Source organism: Delphinus delphis, chromosome 16 (assembly GCF_949987515.2).
Source record: "Delphinus delphis chromosome 16, mDelDel1.2, whole genome shotgun sequence".
Lineage (NCBI taxonomy): Eukaryota > Metazoa > Chordata > Mammalia > Artiodactyla > Delphinidae > Delphinus > Delphinus delphis.
Window position 1 is genome coordinate 71,204,193 of NC_082698.1, and position 25,713 is coordinate 71,229,905.

At 38.5% G+C, this 25,713-nt stretch overlaps 1 protein-coding gene across 2 annotated transcripts; it reads right to left on the minus strand.

The window, feature by feature from the left end:
- Positions 1-1,557: 1,557 nt before the first annotated feature.
- CDK1 (cyclin dependent kinase 1) lies at positions 1,558-14,829 on the minus strand. 2 transcript variants are annotated; one of them, XM_060033767.1, is made up of 8 exons: positions 14,724-14,829; positions 12,576-12,637; positions 10,104-10,260; positions 9,168-9,291; positions 6,262-6,432; positions 4,920-5,083; positions 4,668-4,809; positions 1,558-1,923 (listed from the first exon to the last, which is right to left on the minus strand). In XM_060033767.1, exons 2-8 carry the CDS (start codon positions 12,610-12,612, stop codon positions 1,825-1,827), a joined length of 894 nt encoding a protein of 297 aa, XP_059889750.1. In that variant the 5' UTR covers positions 12,613-12,637; positions 14,724-14,829; the 3' UTR covers positions 1,558-1,824. The 2 variants fall into 2 exon arrangements, with proteins under 2 accessions (XP_059889750.1, XP_059889751.1); XM_060033768.1 differs by having other exon boundaries at positions 14,710-14,747.
- Between the last annotated feature and the right edge of the window lie 10,884 nt (positions 14,830-25,713).

Here is a 25,713-nt window from a genome sequence, read left to right on the forward strand (position 1 = left end):
CAGTCACTGAAGCTGACATAAACACTTCACATGGGACTACACAGATAGCTGGAGCAGGACAGAAGGGTGGTCACTCATTACAGCAACTGTTGGCAGTGTTCTACCGTCTCATTTCCCTGGTCCACTAAGTAGGTTCTCAATTGATGAATTACTGACTTTTCAAACAATTAGACTGCATGGAACAATAGTAGTGAGGATGCATGCTGCTTCTACCAAGTCCACAAGGCCCCAAACATTGGTGACACCAGTGCATCTATATATTATTGAAACAAAAACACCAAGAAATAATTATATAAGATACACCGGTAGTTTCAGCGTGGGGGGAGGGTATCATTGATTAATGCTGATCCTGAACCGCTAAAGGGCTGCAATGCACCATTTGAAAAGTAGACTCACTTCAATACTTCACTTCATAGGTAAGAAAACACAATTCTGCAGATACACCACGTCACCATCTCAATTCAATCTTTGGTGTGATCTCTCATTTAACAAATTCCCGCCATGAAATCTCTCCACAGTATGACCTCAAATGACTTCCAAGCTCTGCATTCCCTTACTGCAGGCGGGCTTCCACCAAAGCACCTAGGACAAGGCCACCAAAACTCCCAACTTATAAGCCCTGTTGCCAAAGAAAGTGACCCATCCTTTCTCCTCAAGTGCAAAAATTCTAAGACAACAAGATTAGGTAGATCACCCATTACATGTTCAATCAACTGGATCAGTCACACAAGAATGCCCATTCTAGCCATAGGTAACCAGGAGGAAAAATAGAGTCTATGGGCAGACAATGGATAGATGTACACTAAAAATGATAAAACTATTTTCAGAGACATTTCTCTAGGCTATAACAAATAAATTAGCCTGCTTACAGGTAAAAATCACAACGAGCAGCATTATTAATTAAACAATTCCCAAAGCTAGTGATTTTAGCTAAATAATTTTACATTAGAACCTTCTAAGAAGGCTGCTAATAAACTAGAAGAAGGCTGCTAATAAACTAAACTATGTCAAAATTTACAAACCGAGTTTTAAAGTCAGGCTTGAAAGCCAAGATAAGCCACTACTCCTTTGTATAGTTATTACCTCTGACCAAGGCACAAGAATTCACTCAGACAAATAACTTTCATAACCTACCTAAAAATAGGATAGCCCATAAATTTTCTAAACTGTTCTTCCCTGCTGTGGACAGCCCTTAATCTCTGACTGTAAAACTTAGCAAACTTTGGCATACGCTAATGTTAGTTTTATAAGTTACTAAAAACCTCTCTAAATTAAGCATCAGTTCTCAAATCTGGATAGTTTTCTCATCTGAATGCCTAAACATTTAGGTCACGAATTGAAATACCAGTAGAAAAATATTCATCTTTGGGCAGGTTGTAGAGTTACCACATGGCAAGAAACTGACAAGAAAATTTAAACATTCAGAGCATAAAAATACTTCAAAGCATTATGAATTTTCAACTTAGCACACTTTCGTAAAGTTTAGTATTTCCAACTACAGGAAAAGCAGACTGCTATAGGATTTTAGATGATTTAAGCTAACTCAAATTTTTCCCAATTCCTGACATCAGTACTAGATTTATATAGTTTTATTATAGTAACAAATAGTTGTTATGGTGGGATCTACAAACATATACAGAATTATTATATTTAAATTCATATAGAACAGTATTTACATTTTTAAGTTACACTTTTGAAATCAGAAGATGAGGCACAGCTTAAATTTTACAACAAAGAAAAGAAAAATACACAACACAAAAACAGTTAACAGTAAAAATACAGCTATCTGTTCTCGACACAACACATGGAAACTCTGTCAGAAAGCTACATCTTCTTAATCTGATTGTCCAAATCATTAAAGTATGGATGATTCAGTGCCATTTTGCCAGAAATTCGTTTGGCAGGATCATAGACTAACATTTTCTGTGGGAGGAAAAAGATTTTTTAAAAGGTTAAGAAATAAACCATTTAAAAAAATCTCCAAAAAGCCTTACTTTTCTACCAATAAGCCCTAAGCTAATAATTTTAATGAAAAACTACTAAATGAACATTTCTGTTAGTTTAATACCAAAGCACATAAATGTCTTACTTCACCCCCTAGCTCTAAATAATCTATTCCTTAAATCACAGATATCTCGATAACCTCTTTTTGCTATAAATTATGGTTTAAGACACAAGCATTCAGATAGTTTTAAAACCAAGGCATAAATTGAAGAAAGATTATCTAGTTAATTATATTTACTTTGAGAATTAAATGGCCCTCTGAGTTATTTACAGCATTGCTGAAGTGGTGGCAATTAACTATAGAGGTTTCTAATGTAGCTTCCAGCAAGTTCCAAATAAAAACAAAACCAATGTGTTATAAACATAGTTTAAATGAGTCACTAAATGAATTATGGTCAGACAACCTAGTATTAAAGTCTATTTACACATTAACAGAAAAGGCTGAATAAAGTTAAAATTTATCTTAAAGAAATATTATTAATCTTAAAGAAAACTAAATCAATAAGCAGACCCAGAGATACTTTTACTATCTAGTTACCATTTGAGCTCTTATTATATAGCTAGCACTCTATTAAGTGCTTTGTACGTTTCATGTTACTTAATCCTCACAAAAAAAGGTAGGAATTAGTCCCACTTTACAAATAAGAACTTTGAGGCTCAAAGAGGTTAAGGAACCTGCCCAAGTTCATAGAGTTTAGGAGTGATAAAGCTGAAATTTGAAACCAAGACTGACTTAGGATTTACAGCAGTGATTGTCAACTGGGTGAGACTTTGCCCCTCAGGGGACATTCGGCAATGTGTGGAGACATCTGGGGTTGTACAACTGGGAGGAATGTGTTAATGGCATCTATAGGACAGAGGAATGGGATGCTGTTAAATATCTTACAACGTACAGGACAGCCTCCAGCAGCAAAGAATGAGCCAGTCCAAGATGTCAATACTGGCTAGACTAAGGAACCATGATTGACAGTATGATTTTTCATTTCATTAACTAAAGTGAAATTCTTCATGTTCAAGAATCACGGAAGTTAAAAAGACAGACTGGGCCAGGAATATAGAAGGCCTTTTACATCATATCATCAATATTAATGTACAAAATATCTGAGTGGCAGTAAAGGATCTTGGACTGCACTTGTAAGCATTTGGGAACTCTAAGCTGAATTTGGTGGCATGATTTATAAATTGTGAAGGGGCTCAAAGATCAGTTAGAACATGTGTATGATGATATAGCAGTAGATTTTTTCCTTTGTTTAGTAACCTGTCAAAATCTTTTTTTTTTTTTTTTTTTTTTGCAATCACATTACCTGAGATTCATAAAAACTAGTCCCTTCTAAAATCCCAGTATTGGACTTCCCTGGTGGCGCAGTGGCTAAGAATCCGCCTGCCAATGCAGGGGACACAGGTTCGATCCCTGGTCCGGGAAGATCCCACATGCCACAGAGCAACTAAGCCCGTGCCCCACAACTACTGAGCCTGTGCTCTAGAGCCCGCGAGCCACAACTACTGAGCCTGCGCGCCACAGCTACTGAAGCCCGTGCACCTAGAGCCCGTGCTCTGCAACAAGAAGCCGCTGCAATGAGAAGCCCGCGCACTGCAATGAAAAGTAACTCCCGCTCACTGCAACTAGAGAAAGCCCGCGTGCAGCAACAAAGACCCAATGCAGCCAAATAATAAATAAAAATAAATATAAAAATAAGTTTAAAAAGAAAAGAAAAGAAAATCTCAGTATTTAAATACTGTTCTAAAACAAATTTCCTGAGGCAGGTCTATTATCCTAACAAATTTGTTTTTTATCTTGTTTTTAAAGAACACAACTGTTTAGTTGGGAACAGCAACATAACAGAGGGGAAAGGTTTTAAGAACTACATTTGTCCTTCTGCTAACCTGTCTGATGGGGAAACAAGGCAAAGTGAGAAATGGGAATTCATGCAGTAAAGACTTTAAAAATTAAAATGACTGTGTCTAAACTAAAAAGCAGTAAATACTGAGACAAAAAACCCGGAGAGGAAGGCCACTCCAAGTCCACAACTTAAAGGTTTATTAACCTCATCCTCTCCTTCAGAGTATCTACAGCTACCTATCAGATTAAAAACAAGTGAACAAGGGCTTCCCTGGTGGCGCAGTGGTTAAGAATCTGCCTGCCAATTTAGGGAACACGGGTTCGAGCCCTGGTCCAGGAAGATCCCACATGCTGTGGAGCAACTAAGTCCGTGTGCCACCACTACTGAGCCTGCACTCTAGAGCTCGTGAGCCACAACTACTGAAACCCGTGCGCCTAGAGCCCGAGTTCTGCAACAAGAGAATCCACCACAATGAGAAGCCCGCGCACTGCAACAAAGAGTAGCCCCCGCGCGCCGCAACTAAAGATAGCCCGCGTGCAGCAACGAAGACCCAATGCAACCAAATAAATAAATAAATAAATAAATCTATATATGAAAAAAAGTGAACAAATGCCACATCCTCCTCTCGAAACCACTAGTGGTTTTTGTATCTAAAATGGAGCTAGTAATGTGCTCACTTCAGCAATAAACATAACAGACATAATAGTTATGTGCCTGGCTCAGTATATGGTGGTTTTCTTCCTATTTCCTACATGAAAGAAAGAATTAAGTACATTCAGAATCATGCACAGTGTTGAAGTCAATATAAAGGGCATTCCTTACCGAGAGCAGATCCAAGCCATTCTCATCCAAGTTTTTGACATGGGATGCTAAGCTTCCTGGTTTCCATTTGGGAAATGTATTCTTATAGTCCTGTAAAGATTCCACTTCTGGCCACACTTCATTATTGGGAGTACCCAAAGCTCTAAACAGCCACAGCAAAACAAAAACTTATGGTTAAAGTATAAACATAACTCTTGTTATATACATGTTAATATAAAAGTTCTTAGTAGCTCAAGTATAAAACAAAAATACCTGAAAATTCTGAAGAGTTGGTCGATTTCTGAATCCCCATGGAAAAGTGGTTTCTTAGTTGCTAATTCAGCAAATATGGTACCTATACTCCAAATGTCAACTGGAGTTGAGTAGCGAGCTGACCCCAGCAATACTTCTGGAGATCTATACCAGAGTGTTACTACCTATTACAAAGAAAATATCTTACTTGGAATAAATGTGGCACGTTAAATTACCCAAATGTAAACATTTCTATTTCATTAGGACTGTCCTTTAGAATGCTGCTTGATTGCCTCTGATAACAGTGTTTAAAAGTCAATTAACTATACACAATACTAAATGTTAGATAAATAAGGAAGTATTTCTAAGTTATATTCATTAGGGGGAAAAAGAAAAAAGCATACCAAGTCTTTTCAAATCATTAAAATGCGAGGAACAAAAGAGTCAAGATAGCCTTCACTTACAAAAAAAAAAAAGCCCAATGATAACGGATTTGGGGTTGACACTGTACAAGTGCATGTAGCGATTACATGCTAAAATCAAAACGAAGTCAAACAACAGTTTATTAGTAGTCTAGCACCAATCTACTATTTTAGCATATCTAATTTATCACATTGGAGATCAGTGGCATATGTTTACGCCAATGGAAACCAAATAATCTTTATTTATAGAGCCATGGGAAAAATGATAAAAAGGAATAATTAAAAGAAGCCAAGACATCTGACCAGCTCAGCACTGTCATTAAGTTTTGATCTGGAGGAAGTCTTTGGGCAGAAGGGTAGACAACTCCACAGAAGACAAGGTTTCCCAATAATCCTTAACTATGTGAGTCAACATTCCCTTTCTCTCCAGAAACAGCAAACAAAATGCCAAGTCATCAATATAACACAAACAAAACTTGGTTATATTTAGAAGCTTCTAAATACATCTGAAACAGTAGCACTTAAGCAACAAAACCTGTCTTTTAACCAATCTTATTGTTTCAAGAGAGGATCCAATCAACAGACAGAAATCTCATGGTAATTTGAATGGGGAAAGTCTACTGTAAAAGATTAGTAACTATAACAGAGGATTGGAAGATTTAGATTGACTAGTAAGAATAACGACTCCTTCCTGTAATGCCTCTCCAGCACCCTCTACTGTCAAAGCGTAACATCACAGCAACTGGCAAAAGAAAAATACTCAAAAGGTTCCAGATACATTTTCACATAGCAGGCAATGAAGGATGACTTTGGAGCAGAGAGGCAATAAACTGATACTGGCACAGAGTGGAAATCTTTCTGATTGAGTATTTCTTTCTTGACTTAAAGAATATAGAAAACAATCCAGCAATCACACTTAACAAAAGCACCAAAAAACATACCTCATGTGTATATACTCTAATAGGTATTCCAAAAGCTCTGGCAAGGCCAAAATCTGCCAGTTTAATTGTTCCTTTATCATCAATCAATAGATTTTGAGGTTTTAAGTCTCTGTGTAGAACTCTTCTAGAGTGACAAAACACAATCCCTTGTAGGATTTGGTACAAATAACTCTGGAAGAAGGAACCATAAGTTAGAAACTTAACCATACCATTTAACAATTTTCTAAATAATCTTGGTGGCTTTCTTTCAAAGACATGAGAAATGATAATGCAGAGAAATAAACAATTTACAAAAAAAGTTCTCAGGGGCTTCCCTGGTGGCGCAGTGGTTGAGAGTCTGCCTGCTAATGCAGGGGACACGGGTTCGAGCCCTGGTCTGGGAGGATCCCACATGCCGCGGAGCGACTAGGCCCGTGAGCCACAACTACTGAGCCTGCGCGTCTGGAGCCTGTGCTCCGCAACAAGAGAGGCTGCGATAGTGAGAGGCCTGTGCACCGCGATGAAGAGTGGCCCCCGCTTGCCACAACTAGAGAAAGCCCTCACACAGAAAGGAAGACCCAACACAGCAAAAATAAGTAAATAAAAATTAAAAAAAAAAAAGTTCTCAGGCAATTTGAGACTAACAGGAAGTATTTGGGGGTGGGAAGCCCATTTACATAAGGTATTCATGTTTGTATACCTATGACAAAGATATTCACCTTATGGGCACATGTTTATGAACTCACTTATTCTTCTTTTACTTATTTTGGCCCCTAATTCTTAAGTTAGTTTTCTATATAGAAATTTTCTTAAACTTTTGTTTTATATAATTATAGCAACTCTATTTCTACCTTGAATAAGGTTAGTCTTTTCCATTTCAGCCTTTTATCTTTACATATTCATTTCCTCTTTGGAGACATTGGTCACAGACTCCAAAAGAAACAACAAAGAGAATATTATGACTGTGTATTTAAAGAGATACAATTATCGCAAAATCCTGTTTGGTAAGTTCAGAGAAGTGTTTTATAAGATACTTGTTGCCAAGACAATGTAATTGACATTTGAAGCAACATGGATATTACAGAAATAGAAAATATACATAGTTATAGTATTGACTTATAAAGTTCAAAATTATAAAATACATAAAATCAATCAGTTGGAACAACTGGCTAGCCATTTGGAAAAAAATTAAGAACCCTCGTCCTTACACCAAAATAAACCTTTGATCCATCTAGAATTTAAGACAAAAGGAGGGGGTGGGGGTAATCTACTAGAACTACTAGAAAAACATTGCCATGTATTGTTCTAATACATGTGATCTTTGAGTGAGGAAGACTTAAATAAGACATAAAAAATCTCAAAGTCCAAAAGTCATGTATAAGATTGTTAAATTATAAAAATTACTAACGGTGTACTCCATTAACAAATCAAAAGACAAAAAAAAGGAATAAAAGAACTATTATCAACATGTTACTGATAAGAGGCTCTTAGAAACCAGTGGAAAAAATATCCTAACAGGATCATCAGTGAAGAATATGTATAGGCTGTTTATAAAATGGCTAAGAAATGAAAAAATGTTAAATGACATGCAAAATGATATTAGTCTTTTTCACATAATAGATTATTATCAAAAAGATTGATAAAAACAAGTTTCAACAGTGAGGTATTAAAAGAAAATACACACCATGATGTTTAAGAGTAAATTGCTCTAATTTTTTAGAGGGCAAATGGCACTCTCTATCAAGATTTTAAGTGTAAATAAACATCTTCAACCCATTGATTCCACCTGTGAGAATCCATCCTATGAAGATGTATATGAAGATATAAAGATATTCACTGCAGCACTGACCATAAAGGCATGAATCACCAAGCTGGAAAACAATTTCAATGTCCACCAGTGTGGAACTGGTTTACATAACTGTATCAAAAATTAGGAAGACTCTTGAACAAAATGGAATTGAAGAAAAAATCATAGTGGGGATTTCCCTACGAGGTGATATTACAAGGAATACTCATTACAGTTACGTTAAGATATAGATGGATGTCAAAAATAAATAATGTTTCTGAGTAAAAAAAAAAAAATTAGAAAGACAGGTAGACCTATGGTCGAATAATGTTTTACACAGAAAAGGGAAAGTAATGCATATATATATATATATAAGTATATAATCCCATTTTTATAAAAACAGTATATGTATATACACATACAAAGTTGACATATAAGTATCTCTAAGATTACTAATAAAACAATGGCTACACAGGGAGATCAGCTCCGTGCTTTGTGACCAGCTAGAGGGGTAGGACAGGAGGGAGACGCAAGAGGGAGGGGATATAGGGATATATGTATACGTATAGCTGATTCACTTTGTTATACAGCAGAAACTAACACAGCAATGTAAAGCAATTATAATCCAATAAAGATATTTAAAAAAAAAAAAGAATGCCTACCTCTAAGGAGAGGTTTGGTAGAGATGGTGTAAGGACAATTACACATTTAAAATTTAAATGAAATTTAATGTCTAAATAAATTAACCAAAATATATTTAAAACCAGAATAAAATGAAACCGCCTGCCACCATCACCCTGCCCCAGGCTTTTGCTACTTTGTTTTACATGTACCTGACTGCCAAATAAAGACCAGAATATCCTAGCTTCCAACAATGTAATATGTACTTATTACTTTTGTTATCTCAGGCACTACTTTTCACTTTACAGCTAGAAGCACTATCTAGTAATAAAATGGGTAACCATTAACAACCTAACCCATAGACTAACTGTGTGGGAGAAAACAAAATATTCTTTTCTTCCTTGTTCTACTTTCTAACACTTTTTCCAAGCACATTTTCATGAAACACAGGGACTTCTACAGAGTAAATACTTTACATTCACAGTGGAAAAATACTAATAAAATTAGGCAAGATTCTTACCTTAACAAGTGAAGGATCCATGAACTGACCAGGAGGGATAGAATCCAAGTATTTCTTGAGATCCATGGAAAGGAATTCAAAGATGAGATATAACCTGGAATCCTGCATAAGCACATCTTGAAGACTGAAGAATAAAATAATTATATGAAAATTTAAAACACTAACATTTTTGACCTCTCACAAAATAAAACTATTTCTATACATTTCACAGTTGCTATTACAAAAAGTAGGGCCATAAGAAATTTTACTATACTGTTTTGGGAAAGAAGAGGTGGTAGCTTCCCTAGTTGTGAAAACCGTAGCACTAACCTAGAATTTGAGAAAGGAACCTCAGGGCAGCAATTGAAAATTAAGTCATATTATATTAGGCGCTAACTGGCAAGCGGCTTCTACTCCAGAAGAACGTTTCTAGGTTGACTGCTTGTTGCTCAGAGCTTGTCTTTCCATTGAGGTAAATAATAGAAACAATAGTATCTGACTTTACTAGTTGCTCACTATCTCTAGCCCCAGAAAAATGCAGTTAAATCCTGATTTGGAAAGATGCCAGTCCAAATACTTGGAAAGAAAAAGTTTTTCTTCATCTGACCTATCTACCTGTCTCAGGTCTCTGATTAAGGAGTCTTTAAGGATCAGAGCTCTCAGAGTGGGAGCAGTGTCAAAGCTCTGTGAAAAAGACTTCCTTTTCTCCCTTGACCAGTTTACCCTGATTTTCCAGCCCCCACTACTAATCTTCATCACCAAGCTCCTCTAACTCTGTTCCTGCTTTACCAGCCTTTTTTTCTATGCCCAGCATTCTCAATGAACAAAAATAGTAGGGTTCTAGTCAGCTCAGCAAGGTTACACCAGAAATTAAGCAAATGTAAAAGTTTCCACAATGAAATTCACATTTTGAAATAGTATGCGGAAAATGATTCAAATTCAGATATTACACCATACCTGACTATATTTGGATGACGAAGTTCTTTTAATAGAGATATTTCCCGAATTGCAGTACTAGGAACTCCTTCCTCTTCACTTTCTAGTCTGATTTTCTTCATGGCTACCACTTGACCTGTAGTTTTGTGTCTACCCTTATACACAACTCCATAGGTACCTGAAATAGACAAAGTGTCTGCTATGTGACAACCTCCACAAACTAAAAAAGATTTTAAAAATGATTGAATCCCATAAGGTGTCACATGATAGAAATGTCTGCTGTGGCCAGAGAGGAAGCATCTTAGTCATAATTATACCCTCATCACTTCCAAAACAACACTGAAGGTAACTAAAACCTATCATGGCTGTAGTTTAGAGAATTCATATAGTCATCACAGGTTTCCCATACATTTAAATTACCAGTAATTTTCCAGCACATTTTAGAGAAAAAGGATCGTTTGCAGATTGGAATGTATCTCCTGTCAAATATCCTACCTGGCAACAAGGTAGGCATAAAATACAGTGCAAAGATTTGGGCTCAGGAAATATTACTAACAGGAGTCACTGTGACACTTTCAGAAAACTTCATATAGAGTGCTTCGTACATTTCAAATATACAGTCAACAATCCTCATCTAGAAAAGAATGAGGATAAAATATTTTATTAAATATTTGATCTATTCAAGCTCATATTATCTACTATATAGCAGAAAGCCTCACATCCATTTGGAAGTTGAGAACACTGATTCTGAGATATGGGCTTCAGATAATGAGCAACAATGTCAATATTGACATTGACAGGGATCCTGGAGCAGACCCCACTCAGGAAGATCAGTCATTTGCATAATATAGTCAAATAAACTGTTAATGGTAAATTCAGAGCTTTTTTTAAGTATGCTTACCTCTCCTCAAGTGTACAACATTCACCTGGTCCTAAAATTTACTCATAACAACCACTGATAAACTTATAGCAAACACTAGATATGCATTTTAAAATATATATTTATTTATTTGGTTGCGCTGGGTCTTAGTTTTAGCTTGCTGGTTCCTTAGTTGCGGCACGCGGGCTCCTTAGTTGTGGCTTGCAAACTCTCAGTTGAGGCATGCATGTGTGATCTAGTCCCCTGACCAGGGATCGAACCCAGGCCCCCCGCATTGGGAGCGCAGAGTCTTAACCACTGTGCCACCGGTTAGGTTCCTTGATATGTACTGAATTGAGTTTTAGACATCACAAGTGCTCTATGTCTCTCTTCTGACTCTTTTTGAACCATATCACTTCTCAATGAACTACTGGAATAGAACGCTAGTTAAACAGAGCACAGTGATTCTACTGGTTAATTACCAAAAATTATTTGTGACATACAAGGTATGGGCTCTGAAATGAACTAAGCATTATAAAATTTTAAAATGTTCGATATGGACAAGTTATGGAGACTGAACGGTAAAGAGAAAAACCTTTGATCAACAAATGTTTACAGAGTGCCTACTAAATGCCAACTAAGGTTCCACATCATGGATATAGCTATGTTCTCTACAATCTAAAAAGACATTTCCTTAAGACAGGAAGGAGTTCCAAGACTAATGTAACAACACTCAGATTTTTTGTTATTCAGAAGAAACCAGAGAACAACTTTGTAATAATTGAAATAAGAAAAGTCTGGATATATTTAAGAAATGAATTGGGCTGTCAAAAACTCAATGTCAAAGGGGAAAAGTCAGGGGGACAATTCTAAATCAGAAGACATTAAGGAGACATTAACCACCAAATGAAATGCATGACCCTGACTAGAACTTCAAGTATATATGCAGAAGTATTTAGAAGTAAAGTACATAATTCCACTGCCCTAACACCCTTCCCTACAAGATATCAATAGTGTTTTCAAAATACAAATATTGCTTTAAGCATTTAGTATTAGAAGGATGTAAGATTATTGGAAGGGGGCTGTTGGGGAGACATGTCAGAATAATTTCAATTCTCTTGAAATGTGAACATTTTTGTGTTTTATTATGTAGAGAACATATGTATTAATGCACTAATATACTGTTAGACGTACCTGAGAGATTGGATTTTAAAAAACTAACTAGTTAATTAATTTTTTTATTTTTAGCTACATTGGGTCTTCGTTGCTGTGCACAAGCTTTCTCTCTAGTTGGGGCGAGCAGGGGCTGCTCTTCGTTGCAGTGCGCAGGCTTCTCATTGCAGTGGCTTCTCTTGTTGCAGCGCACGGGCTTCAGTAGTTGTGGCTCACGGGCTCTAGAGCGCAGGCTCAGTAGTGGCGCACGGGCTTAGTTGCTCCATGGCATGTGGGATCATCCCAGACCAGGGCTCGAACCCGTGTCCCCTGCATTGGCAGGTGGATTCTTAACCACTGCGTCACCAGGGAAGTCCCAAAGATTAGATTTTAATGAATATTTACATGTTTTCATGTCAAGGACATTACAGCATCATTAAATCATTTTTAAAAAATCCTTTTATATTATTAAAACCACTCACCTTCTCCAATTTTCTCTATTTTGGTATAGTCTTCCATAGTTAATCAATGGGTATGGTAGATCCTAAAATGAGAGGAAAAGCTGATTTGATTACATGTCACTAACTCAAAGCGTGCTTTTACGTTATTAATGAGATACTATAAGTAAAGCATTTCCCACAGTGCCTAGTGCAGTATTAATTTTCCATGAATATTAGCTATTATATTGGAACAATAGTTAGAAGGGAAAGAACTCAAAGACTCTCCCACCCTTCTTAGTTTCTGAAACATTGGAAATATTCGTATATCCTATACCAGTGTAACATTTAGCCTCTTCCAAATTAACCCTCAAATTCACACATGGACTTACCTATTCTTCCCAAACACATCCCAGATGTTCTCTTTATGTAACACTTCTAAGGGAGCACCAGTGTGTGCCAGTTATACCCAAATATTTTAACAAGGTTATTTGACTGAATTTGTACAGCTTTATATTTTTATGAAGATAATTTAAAAAAAAAATTTTTAAAAGACATGAGTAGGGAGCTAAAATGTGGTCACACTGCTCACCCATTAGAGGGTTTAAAGCAGCGAAAAGTATATGTGTTTCAACTTGCTCAAGTGACAGTTTTAATCTTTCTCCTGTTGTCAGCAGTCACATAACACAAACATGACAAAAAGTTTCAAGGTACTTTTTGTAAGGTAGGAAAGATCACTAAGCACTCTAAAAGAAAAAGTGCAATTCCACACATAAAATCTAATTATACCCCACAGAAATGTCAAGAACAAAGTAAAAAGCCATATACTTGAATCACAAAGAATGGTAAAAAAAAAAAAAAAAAAAAAAAAGAGCTGAAATGACAACCAGTTACTCAAGACTTCCTGGTAAGTCTTGGCTGGTAAGTTTGCAATGAAACAATAGCTCCAGCAGCCCAAAGCATCATTTTATAATACATCACCGATGAAACCATATATAAAGGTCACTGAGCCTGAGGTTATATTGACCCTTAAGTTATGTTTCTCACATTCTTCTTCAAAATCATTCCAGAAACAAGTAGAGATAAATCTTTTTAAATGAACAAAATTGCACTACCCTGGCCATCTTAAAAATGGTTAATTTTACAAATGACAGTGGACGATTAGGATAATTATCTTTTCTTCAATATCCAGATGTGATATGCCTAAAGCACAATGAAACTGCTGAGCTCACTTTAGACAAATAACTGAAAACCAACCCAATTTCAAAGCTTACTCTTCCACCCTTTCCTGGTTGTAACTATTTTAAATAAAGGATGCGGCCTCAGCATAGCTTTTGAAAGCCCCCTGTACGTGGCAGGATGTAAAATACCAGCGGCTTAATCCACCCAGAGACCTCCAGGTCGTTAGAGGAAGCAAGACGTGCACATTGGTAACTTTAGTATTAAATAAAAATTGATTAAAGGATTTAAAAACACACGTTTCTAACTCTCGGCATTTCTTAGATTTCCACTTTTTGCCAATTCCATAGAATGTAACCACCACCAAGCATAAAATAAAAACGACGACGACGACAACAAAAAATCCAAGTTCTCTAGTGTTCTATGCCTTGGCTAAGCGTTCTTAAAAGCTCTAGGAGGCCTGGGGTCATGGGCACAGAGGCAAGCCTGAGACGGCCCACAAGGTAGTTCATCCGATCGGTTTTCCGGGACAGCCTGTGATTGGGAACGGGCTTGGGTAGCTGACCCAGGGGCGGTCTTGCTTTCCACCCCCGGAGGCGAGGGCAGGACGCACCGCGGACGGGCGGGAGCTGCAGGGCCGAGGGCCGAGCCTGGCACTCCGCAAGAGCTCAGCGTCGTCCAACCAAGGCACGGATTTGGCTTCAATCAGGACCCGGGAGCCTCCTCAGCCACCCGCGTGACCCCAGACTGCAACTCCAAGGCCAGGGCAACCCCAGCCCTGCCGGCGTAACCCCGCCGGGGCTGGGCTCCCACAAGCCTCCCGCTAGAGCCGGCCGGCGTCGCTCCCACGCCCAGGCCCCGGACCCCAGGTGAAGGCCCGGCCTGGCCGCACGCAGACCCCAGCCGCCAAATTATCACCCGGTTCCGTAATACACCCCCTCCGAGGCCCGCGAGTCAACGCCGGCCTGCCGAGTCGACGCCCCATAGGCATGACCCTGACCCCGGCAACTCTACCCGGCTTATTATCCCCCGGCGAAAGCGGCGGCGGCTATCACGTCAGCGGCGCTCTCCCCTAACTTCGAAGCGCCAGCTTTGAAGAGAAGTGCGAGCAGTTTCAAACTCACCGCGCTAAAGGGTCCTGGATCCACCAATCAGGTATCCCGTAGACTTTCAAAGAAGCCAATCAGTGCCCAGCTTCCCTTAGGATGGGCTTTCCGGGTGGCTAGAGCGCGAAAGGCGGAGGAAACGGCGGCTGGAGAAAAAGCAGGAGGGCGGGCGTCCACTGAGTCTGAGCGCAAGCGCCGTCTTTCATTCCAAGAAAGTGTCGTCTTACTGTTTCTAGTCATCAGAAACCTGCTGTTCGCTGTGGGTTGGTTTTTTCCCCCCCTCCCAATATTGGCACAATTAAAATTTATTGTAATCAAATAGCTCATCACAAAAGCGATACTACACGCAATCCAAATCCCATTACTTTCACTTCTAATACTTAAAGCTAGTGTATATTTATTTTTTTCTAAATTAATGATTCTCAGGCTGGGCCAAAGGAGCACATTTCGGTTACCTTAAGGAGGAGATAACAGAAAGCTAGGAAAGATGTCCTCAATAATGTAAAGAAAATTTTCCTATATATATAGATAGAGGACTTAGATACCTTTTTTCTACATTACACACATATATATATGGCTGTGCTATGTTTTTACCTCACTTTTTTATTTAAAATTTTTAATCTATTTAACATTTTATTTAAAAATTAAAAACAAAATTTTTCTTTTTTAAAATTTTAAAATATTCTCACATCAGAATTTTAAATGTTCTTTAAAACACAAAAATTTGCACTTCTGCGGGGGAAGAAAAAGAGATCTAAATTACACTTTAAATAAACCAGTATCCCCAAATTCTTTCGTTGCCCTCCACTGTATCCTAAAGAGAGATTACTGCACTTGGTCATCATTGTGAAGTCTTTAAGAAAATAAAAAAGTAGGGCTTCCCTGGTGGTGCAGTGATTGAGAGTCCGCCTGCCGATGCAGGGGACGCGGGTTCGTGCCCCTGTCTGCAGGATCCCACATGCCGCGGAGCGGCTGGGCCCGTGAGCCATGGCCGCTGAGCCTGAGCGTCCGGAGCCTGTGCTCCGCAACGGGAGAGGCCACAACAGTGAGAGGCCCGCGTACCGCAAAAAAGAAAAGAAAAGAAAAGAAAAAAGTAAAATAGAACTGGAGATAATAAGAGTCTTTGCACTGACTCTAAGGGACCTAGAACAAAGATTGATTACCATGACCGCTACAATTACATATTAGATGACCCAGATTAGGATAAGCAATGGAACTAGCATATCACATGCATTTAAGTGTTTAATACCTTGTTACACAAGGAGCAGCATCTGTCATCTGGCCGTATATGTGGCACAAACACTCAGCCTTGGCAATTTTGTGCTACTGGGTAACAGAAGCAGAGCATTTGGGATTCAGGGTGGAAGTAGGGGACTGGGAAATCTTGGCCTGAACCTAATAACTTTTAAAGCTTATTTTTAAAATCGCAAATTCACATTTTAAATAAAAACTGCCCCAGAGAAGTGCTCTACAGAAGACTCTTCTCTGCTAGTCTAGGATATCACTTTTAACTAATTTTAACAAATAAATTTATATATAGCTTTCTCTCTGGGAGGCCCAAGCAAGGGATTCAATTTATATCTAAAAACAGCTAGTAATTCATTATATACATTTTGCATTCAACATAAAGAAGACCACAAGCTTCCATAGCTCTGACGCTAGATTTTTATTTAAATTTAACTCAGGGGGAATTTCTTGCCGATGCAGTGGTTAGGACTCTGCACTTTCACTACGGTGGACCTGGGTTCAATCCCTGGTCGGGGAACTAAGGCCCTACAAGTCCGGTGGCAAAGCCAAAAAAAAAATTTAGCTCCGTTATCTCTCTTTTTTGCGTGTGTGACTTGTCTTTTTTTGTTTGTTTTTTGTTTTGGCTGTCTTTCTTTTTAAAGTTTCGGGGTTATTGTAAGTTCAGGCTATCATCTTAGCAAATACAGTTTATTGTACATTGGGCCAACTTCTATTCAGTGTCACAAAAAATAAGTCAGATACTTCTGCTCTAGGTGTTGGGGGTGGGAGAACACAACCATTACTTATAATTTGCTTCTAGCACTGAGGTTGTACGTTCTACTATAAGCCGATATGAAAACACCGACCAGGAAATGACTAATTCAAGCAGAGGATGTGACATTTGAAGGAACACTGGAGAAGGAATTGTGGAGTGAGCCTTCCACACAGAGGAAGTTGCATGAGTAAAGCACTGAAGTCTGCCCGGGTTATTCAGGGTACCTGCATCAGAGGGTGTAGGGCTCTTTAGGTGATAAACAGGGAAGGGAAATTGGAGTCAGAATCTTGAAGAGCCCTGAATATTGTTCTAAGGGGCTGCTCAGGAGACCTACAGCCTTGGCACAATATCTTAGACCAATTCTGGAAGTGGCGTGGAAAAAAACTAAAGAGGAGAGGATGGAAAGGCATATGCTCCTCAAAGTTCCATATTTATATTTTGGCAACCTCCATTTAGAAGGGGAAAAAAAAAAGATCCATTGGTACTGCACCTAAGTTTTGTTTTCTTTTGAGATATGTGTTACTGTGAACTGAATTATGTTTCTCTCCACTACCCCTTCCCTCCCATCCATATCTTGCAGCCTCTGGCTCAGTGTGATGTCGTTTAGAGATGGTGCCTTGGGGAAGAAATTAAATAAGACCGTGAGCGTGGAGCCCTCACTGTGGGATTAGTGTTCTTCTAAGAAGAGACACCAAAGAGCTTGGTCGCTCTATTTCCTCCACAGGGGGACGGACACTGCTAGAACGAGGCACCATCTGCAAGCCAGGAAGAGAGCTCTCACCAGATTCTGACCATGCCAACACCTCGATCCAGCCTCCAGAACTGTGTGAAATAAATATCTGTTTACCCCACCTGACCTATGGTCTTTTGTTATGGCAGCCTGAGCTAAGACAAGTATTTTTTCAGATAAAAAAGTTTGAGAAACGTACTTTTAAATACCTAAAATACCCTGGAAGGAAATGCAACAAACTAATAACAATGCGCTTGTGTGGAGTGGAATAGTGCCTGGGGCACAGAGGTGGGAGGGAGGCTTTGGTAGCTTTTGAATTTTGAACCATGTGAGTGTATGGTTCAAAACTCAAAAGCTAGTCACCTTAGTCCAAAAATGAATGAAAGAGTAAATGGATGAATGTATGAAGGAACGCATGCATGAATGAATCTTGCCAAGGCTTCTTTTGCTACTGGATAAAATTCACAGAAGTTTCTAAAATAAACATATCCAAAAGGAAAAGACTGTTCTTTTACATTAATTCAGAAAGTAAAACAGTGGAAAAAAGCAAGACACATAGTTTCAAGACCTTTTAATCACAACTGAAAACACTGAACTCTCATGGCTGTTCCTCAGACATTTCTCTGATAACAAAATAATGGGTTTTTTTAATAAATGTTTCAAACAATTCCATAATAAAAGTGTGTCACATAGCATACAGAGTGAAGTAAGTCAGAAAGAGAAAAACAAATATCGTATATTAACGCATACATGTGGAACCTAGAAAAACGGTACAGATGAACCAGTTTGTAAGGCAGAAATTGAGACACAGATGCAGAGAACAAATGTACGGACACCAAGGGGGGAAAGTGGCGGGGGACGGGTGGTGGTGGGATGAATTGGGAGATTGGGATTGACATGTATACACTGATGTGGATAAAATGGAAAACTAATAAGAACCTGCTGTATAAAAAAATAAATTCAAAAAAAAAAAAGAAAGGTGTGTCACATACAATCTCCGTGCCTCCACCCTCATTTCCTCAACAAAAGACAGACAGAGGGATCACTGCTAACATTTTGGTACTTTATTTTTTTTAATTTTTAATTTTTAAAAATTTCCCTCACCTATTTCACTCATCCTCCTACCTCCCTCCCCTCTGGCAACCACCTGCTTGTTCTCTGTATTTATGACTCTTTCTGCTTTGTTATATTTGTTCATTTGTTTTTAAGATTTTACATACAACTGAAATTGTATAGTGTTTTTCTTTCTCTGTCTGACTTATTTCACTTAGCATAATACCCTGTAGGTCCATCCATGTTGTCGCAAATGGCAAGATTTTATTTTTTATGGCTAATATCCCATTGTACACATATACCGCATCTTCTTTATCCACTCATTTCAAGATGGGCACTTAGGTTACTTCCATATCTTGCCTATTTTGAATAATGCTGCATGAACATAGGGGTGCATATATGTTTTCGAATTCGTGTTTTTGTTTTCTTTGGAAACTTACCCAGAGGTGGAATTGCTGGACCATATGGCAGTTCTACCTTTAATTTTTTGAGGACCCTCCATAAATGTTTTCCTTAGTAACTGCCCCAATTTACATTCCTACCAACCGTGCAGGAGGGTTCACTTCTCTCCAGGTCCTCACCAAGACGTGTTATTTGTTGTCATTTTGATAATATTCATTTTGATATCTCACTGTGGTTTTGATTTGCATTTCCCTGATGGTTAGTAATGTTGAGCATCTTTTCATGTGCCTGTTGGCCATCTGTAGGTCTTCTTTGGAAAGATGTCTATTCAGGTCCTCTGCCCATTTTTCAACGGCATTGTTTTTTGTTTTGGGGGGTTTTTTAAATCAAGTTTCTTTCACATATGAGCTGTTTGTACTAATACTCTGAGTTTATGCCCTACAAACACAGCAACTGTGGAAGATTCTAATTTACAGGATTCTAAATATTCCAGATCCCAAAAACTGTCTGATGCATTTATAATTGTTCATGCTGTGTTAACGAGCGTGTTCCTAATACAAGAAAAGTTCATTTTAGAGGAGGCAACGAGATACTACAGTATCGAAGACTCTCTCTTTCATTGCTTCCACTATATCCTTAAGAGAGATTTCTGCTCTTGAACATCATTCTTAAGTCTTTAAGAAAATAAAAGAGTGAAACAGAGCTGAGGATAATAAGGTTTTCCTTTGGTAAGGTTTTCTCTTTGCACTAATGGGATATGTAGATATAACTTTACACATCTGATAACTGGAAGAATTTTCCACAGATTAGCTTTTCCCCTGTTACCCACTACCCACTTATTTCCAGTTCAGATAACATCTCTTGCCCTATATCTTCATTTCGAGATGCCTGGAGGGTGAGCAGAATGGATGGAAGGGGTTGTCCCAGAAGCTTTTCTTATATTAGGACTGCTGGGAGTAACTTGGAAGTGTGAGATACCACTCATCCTAAACTCAATATATCCTTTTTTTGTTTGTTTGTTTTTGTTTTTGTTTTTCTGCGGTACGCGGGCCTCTCACTGTTGTGGCCTCTCCCGTTGCGGAGCACAGGCTCCGGACGCGCAGGCTCAGCGGCCATGGCTCACGGGCCCAGCCGCTCTGCGGCACGTGGGATCTTCCCGGACCGGGGCACGAACCCGCGTCCCCTGCATCGGCAGGCAGACTCTCAACCACTGCGCCACCAGGGAAGCCCTCAATATATCCTTAATTCAACATCTCCTGAGCTGAATCTCAACGGTGTTCATGGTCGTGCCAGTGTCACTGGACAGGTGGAGAAGTGTGACTGACTGGAAGTTGAAGTGGAAAGAAACAGCAGCCTTAACAAACTGTGTTCAAGATATCTTACTTCATACATTTTACAAAGCCACGACCATGTGAACACCTCTCTCAGAGCCCTGGAAGGGGCCTGTGCAAAGCCAGGATCCTGATATGTAAGTTTCATGAGATCCATGGTGATCTGCTTCATGTGACATGCTTACTATCATTGACAGATTCCAAAGAGCGAAGTTACAGTTACCCTTTCTTACTGCTAAAATGATACGGAAACATAATTTACTCTATCTTTAAAAAACAAGACAGGCACTTCAGAGCCTTGTAGCACCCGAGGGCCTCCCCAAGAACCTCAGCCGTCTGGCTCTTGCTCGTGCATCAGTTTCTACCTGATGTGAGAGTGAAGTACAACAGCAAATTAAACTCTATCGGCTCCACTCACCAAATATTTGAGTTTCTTCTGTTTGTCTGGAATTATTCGGTGGCTACTAAAGATACAAAGATGGATTAGATATCTGTTCTTATTGAGCTTGACAGGAGGGGCCGAGATAAGAAAAATGCACCAAATGATGATACTTCTTTTATGCTAATTAATTAAATACTTTCCTTCCGGCTGAGTACTGAGGGAATACAAGGTAAAGTGATTTACATTCGAACAAGGCAAAAAGAGAAAGATATCCACTGTTTCAATAACATTTGACAACTTTATGGAGGCCTTATTGCGTCCCAAGCACTAGCTTAAATAATGGGCATATACAAACAAGAATCAAATGCAAGTCCCCGAAATTCAGACTCCAGATGGGGAAACACACAAAATGAAAACATTTCAAAGAGGAAAAGTAGAGCCTTTTATTCAACAAGACAAAACAAAACCTTTTTCCTACCCCAGGAATCAGTTTCGATTTCTTCCACAGCCAATCCCAAACCAAACATCCAAAATGAAAAGTAGGAGGAAAGCCATTCAAGAGACACTGTCCTGACCAAGAGCCCTTCTGGAATAGCTGTACCATCACAGTTAAAAGCTCAGGGTCCCAATGTCCGTAGCAGCACTATTCACAATAGGCAAGACACGGAAGCAACCTAAGTGTCCACCGATAGATGAATGGCTGGGGAAGATGTGGAATATATCTACAATGGAACATCACTCAGTCATAAAAGGAGAATGAAATACTGCCGTTTGCAGCAACATGGGTGCACCTAGAGATTATCATACTAAGTGAACTAAGTCAGAGAAAGACAACTATCATATGATATCACTCATTGGTGTAATCTAAAAAAAGATACAAATGAACTTATTTACAAGACAGAAATAGACTCACAGACCTAGAAAACAAACTTATGGTTACCAACAGGGATAGCAGGGGTGGTGGTGGGGAAATAAATGGGAAGCTGGAGCTTTACATATACTCACTACTATATACAAAATAGGTAAGCAACAAGGACCTACCGTACAGCATAGGGAACTACGCTAAATATCTTGTAATAATCTATAATGGAAAAGAATCTAAAAAATAAAAGATATGTATATGTATAACTGAATCACTTTGCTGTACATCTGCAACTAACACAACTTTGTAAATTAACTATACTTCTATTAAAAAATAAAGCTCAGGGTCCAAAGGTCACCTGGGCTCAAATCCTTTTAAATCCTGACTGCTTCCCTTAACTTCTCTGTGGCTTTGGGCAAGTCACTTCAATTCTCTGTGCCTCATTTACTCAAATGATGAGAGTAATAGTACCCAGTTGTGTCGTTTTGAGCGTGAAATGAGGTAATCCATGAAACATCTAGTTAGATCAACGCCTCGCCCACAGTAAGGACTTCACACATAGGATTTTCCTTGATTGTATTGATCACCGTCTCTCACAAAATTAGCTCTGGTGGTAGATACTGGAACAGAGACTTGAGTAAATTGCTATGGGGTCACAGGAGAGACGGGAGAAAACAAAACTGGGGAGGCAGATCAGGCTTCATTAAATGACATGACCCTTGCATTGGGTTGGGGAGGAAAGCTGATGTCAGTTTACATGGGAACTGAAGGGGAGGAGCCTGCGGAGAACATCCAGGCAAAGGGAACAGCATATGCAATAGACGGCATAGTGTCAGAGGTACCCGGCTTACGTGAAATTGGTGAAGGGAGCTTGATGATGCTGAATAAAAGCACATTTGAAAAAAGTCTTGAAATATGAGCACAATTCTGGCAAATAGAAATGAAAGAAGGAAGGTTGGTGGGGTGGAGATGACTGCACGGGTGGCAAGGGAGGCAGAAAGGAAAATCACAGGGCAGGCGTGGAGAACACGCAGCAGTGAGATTTGGCTGGAAGGTGGGGTGTGACAGGAGGTAAAGGGATAGGAGAGGGGAAAGGAGAGTTGGATTCATTTTGTGAAGACTTTTGGAAGTCACTGTGGGGAAGTTTACCAGCAGCACTTCAAACAGCTCAAAGAGAAGGAAGGACTGAAGGTTTTTTCATTCATTTGAGCAGGGGAGTGATAGGATTTCCCCTTTAAACAGACTAATCTGGCAGTATTTTTCACAAAGGATTAGTGTGGGAAGAGAGAGGAGCAAGAATGTCAGTTAAAACTGACATTAGGGCTTCCCTGGTGGCGCAGTGGTTGAGAGTCCGCCTGCCGATGCAGGGGACACGGGTTCGTGTCCCGGTCCGGGAGGATCCCACATGCCGCGGAGCGGCTGGGCCCGTGAGCCATGGCCGCTGAGCCTGAGCGTCCGGAGCCTGTGCTCCGCAACGGGAGAGGCCACAACAGTGAGAGGCCCGCGTACCGGCAAAAAACCCCCAAAAAACTAAACTAAACTAAACTGACATTTAAACTGACGTTAAAACTTATAACTCGTTCCAGGAGTTCATCATATCTAAGGCTGGGACCAACTCTGTAAAGCTGAAATTTATAAATCTGTGTGTGTGTTTGTGTGTGTGTGTGTGTGTGTGTGTGTAATCTGGAAGCAATGCTGTAAGGATATTATGACTATGGTTCCACTAGAGGGTAGTAGAGACAAATTGGTAAAGTAGATGAAGCTGTTTCCATCTCCACCTGTTACCAGCCAAGTGTTTTTCTTCTTGTCTATATTTTGTAATGGTTGTAAGCTTAATTCAGTCATTCCGTGGCTAAGAAATATATGACAAGTACATTTAGTAGGTTGTAGCTCTAGATAAGTTAGTAAATTCAAGGTACCCAATTTTTAGAAGGTGATATAGCTGGGTTAGGAAGACCAGAAAACCAGTTGGTATTTAGTTAGCCTCTTCACAACAACCAATATCTCATTATGACCTTGAAAAGAAACTTTTTTTAAAAAAAAACGGAACCAAAAATATTTCATCCAAGTCTTTTATTGATTATAGTAAAGGAAAAAGAAGGAAAAGGAGAAGAAGAGGAAGAAGAAAGAAGAGGAGAAAAGAAGAAGAAAAGAAAACTTGGTACAAGTTAATTCTGGTGTGTTCTCTTAGATAATTGAAGTTGGAAGAAGCATATTTTTAATATACTCATTTATAGATAATGTCTTAAAATATATATTGCTATGTTGTATATATTGCTATATTTTATACACATACACACATCCTTTTGGAAACTAATATAGCACTGAAGAGCTATAATACCCATACTCTTTTTTTTTTGGTAAACTTAGTATTTCCTCCAACGTTATTTTATCATAAGTAAAACTTTTTAAATGAATAAAAGTCATATATTTGAAAAAACTTATTACAACATTTTCCATAATAACAAAAATTTAGAGCCAACCTAGAAGTCTAATAGGCAAATAGTTAAATAAGCAAATTATGATATTCCCCCCCTTAAGCAGTTACCACACACCCAAACACATACGTTATGATTGCAAGTTTATAAAAGTATGAATTTATTGTAGAATGAAAAAGACACAGAATTGTTCTCTTAGTGTGATGGGATGTGTGGTCATTTAAACACATTTCCATCCAACTAGTTTTATGGTGTTTTTACAATGACCACACACTAAAAGGGAATGTACTGCCACTAACATTTTACTTACAATTTCAAGATTTTGTCATTTAACTTACATTTTTCAAGGCTGCACGGTGCAAATATCACTATATATTAAACTTCTCATCACAATAACTCTCTTCAATGACCTCACCTTGTTTAAAAAAAAAAAAAAGGAAGGAAGGTACGGAGGAAAGGAAGAAACTAAATTGAGACATCTAGAATGAATATGTCTACAATCAATATATCTCTGGAGTAAAATATACTATTTGAGAAGATTTATAAATACCTTCCCCAGCAGCTTAAGAAAAGGAATGCAAAGGAGCCAGCAGAGCAAACGGTAACTTCAAATGAAATGAGTCGGTATTGCAGCAGTACTGTGTGTTACTAAATATCAAATAGGCACGTCCTAGTGTAGGAGTAGATGCTTCCGTAAACTTGTTCAGTCATGAAAATGTCTGTGTTGACCACCCTCTTCCATCGGTAAAAACATGATAAAACTCCCAAACTACAAATAAACTCACCTTCATTTCAATGCCTTCTAAACACTTGCAAAGGCAATAATCATAGAATTTGTAAGATAAAAAATGTTAAAGCTGTGGAGCCTTAGAGATCATCTTATGAGGAACGAAGAGAGTGTTAAGGAGATAAGTTTTTACATTTCCCCTATTTTCAGAGCTCCACGGACTTATTTGTATTGTTATTTAAGTTCCAGGTAATAAACAGTGTAACTCTGTTAGTAAGCAGGAAATAATGCAAACATGTATTAATATATGTATATGTGTGCATAGTAAAATAGATAAAATAAATCAGTTTAAATGTTTTGGGACGATAATAATAGCTACCTTTTAGACCATTTAGACTTACGCTATAAATTGCGCTAAGAACTTTACATGGTCTATCTTTAAAAATGCAACAGTCCTATTGGCGCAGATTCAGCTTCGAAGGAGGAAACTAAGATCTAGAGAGGGTAAATAATTTGTCCAGTGTCAGCTGACAAGAGGTAGAATGGAGCCTTGAACCCAGGATTTTCTGACTCTAAAGCCCAGCTTCTCCACTACCATGCAATCTTCCACTTATGTGTGATCAAATAAATCTGACCCTCTAAGATGATAAATTATTGGAAATGTTATTAACACTAATTTTGGTAAATAGGAATTATACGTTTATCCCTTATACTGCATATCTTAAGGACAATTTCATTCTCACTAGTGTCTCCTTAAAGAACAGTAGAAGTGTATCATTTTCTTTAAATAAGAATATGATTAAACAAGGTTGAATCATAGGTTAATAGTAGAGTATTTAAAATAGTTGTTCATTATTCTTGGAACACCACATAATTAGCTTCAGATGAAAGGGATGAAAAAATTCAGAACTCATTCTCAAATAGCTGTTGGTCCAGCTTTTCTCTCAGTACTAGAATTTTCCACTCAGGAT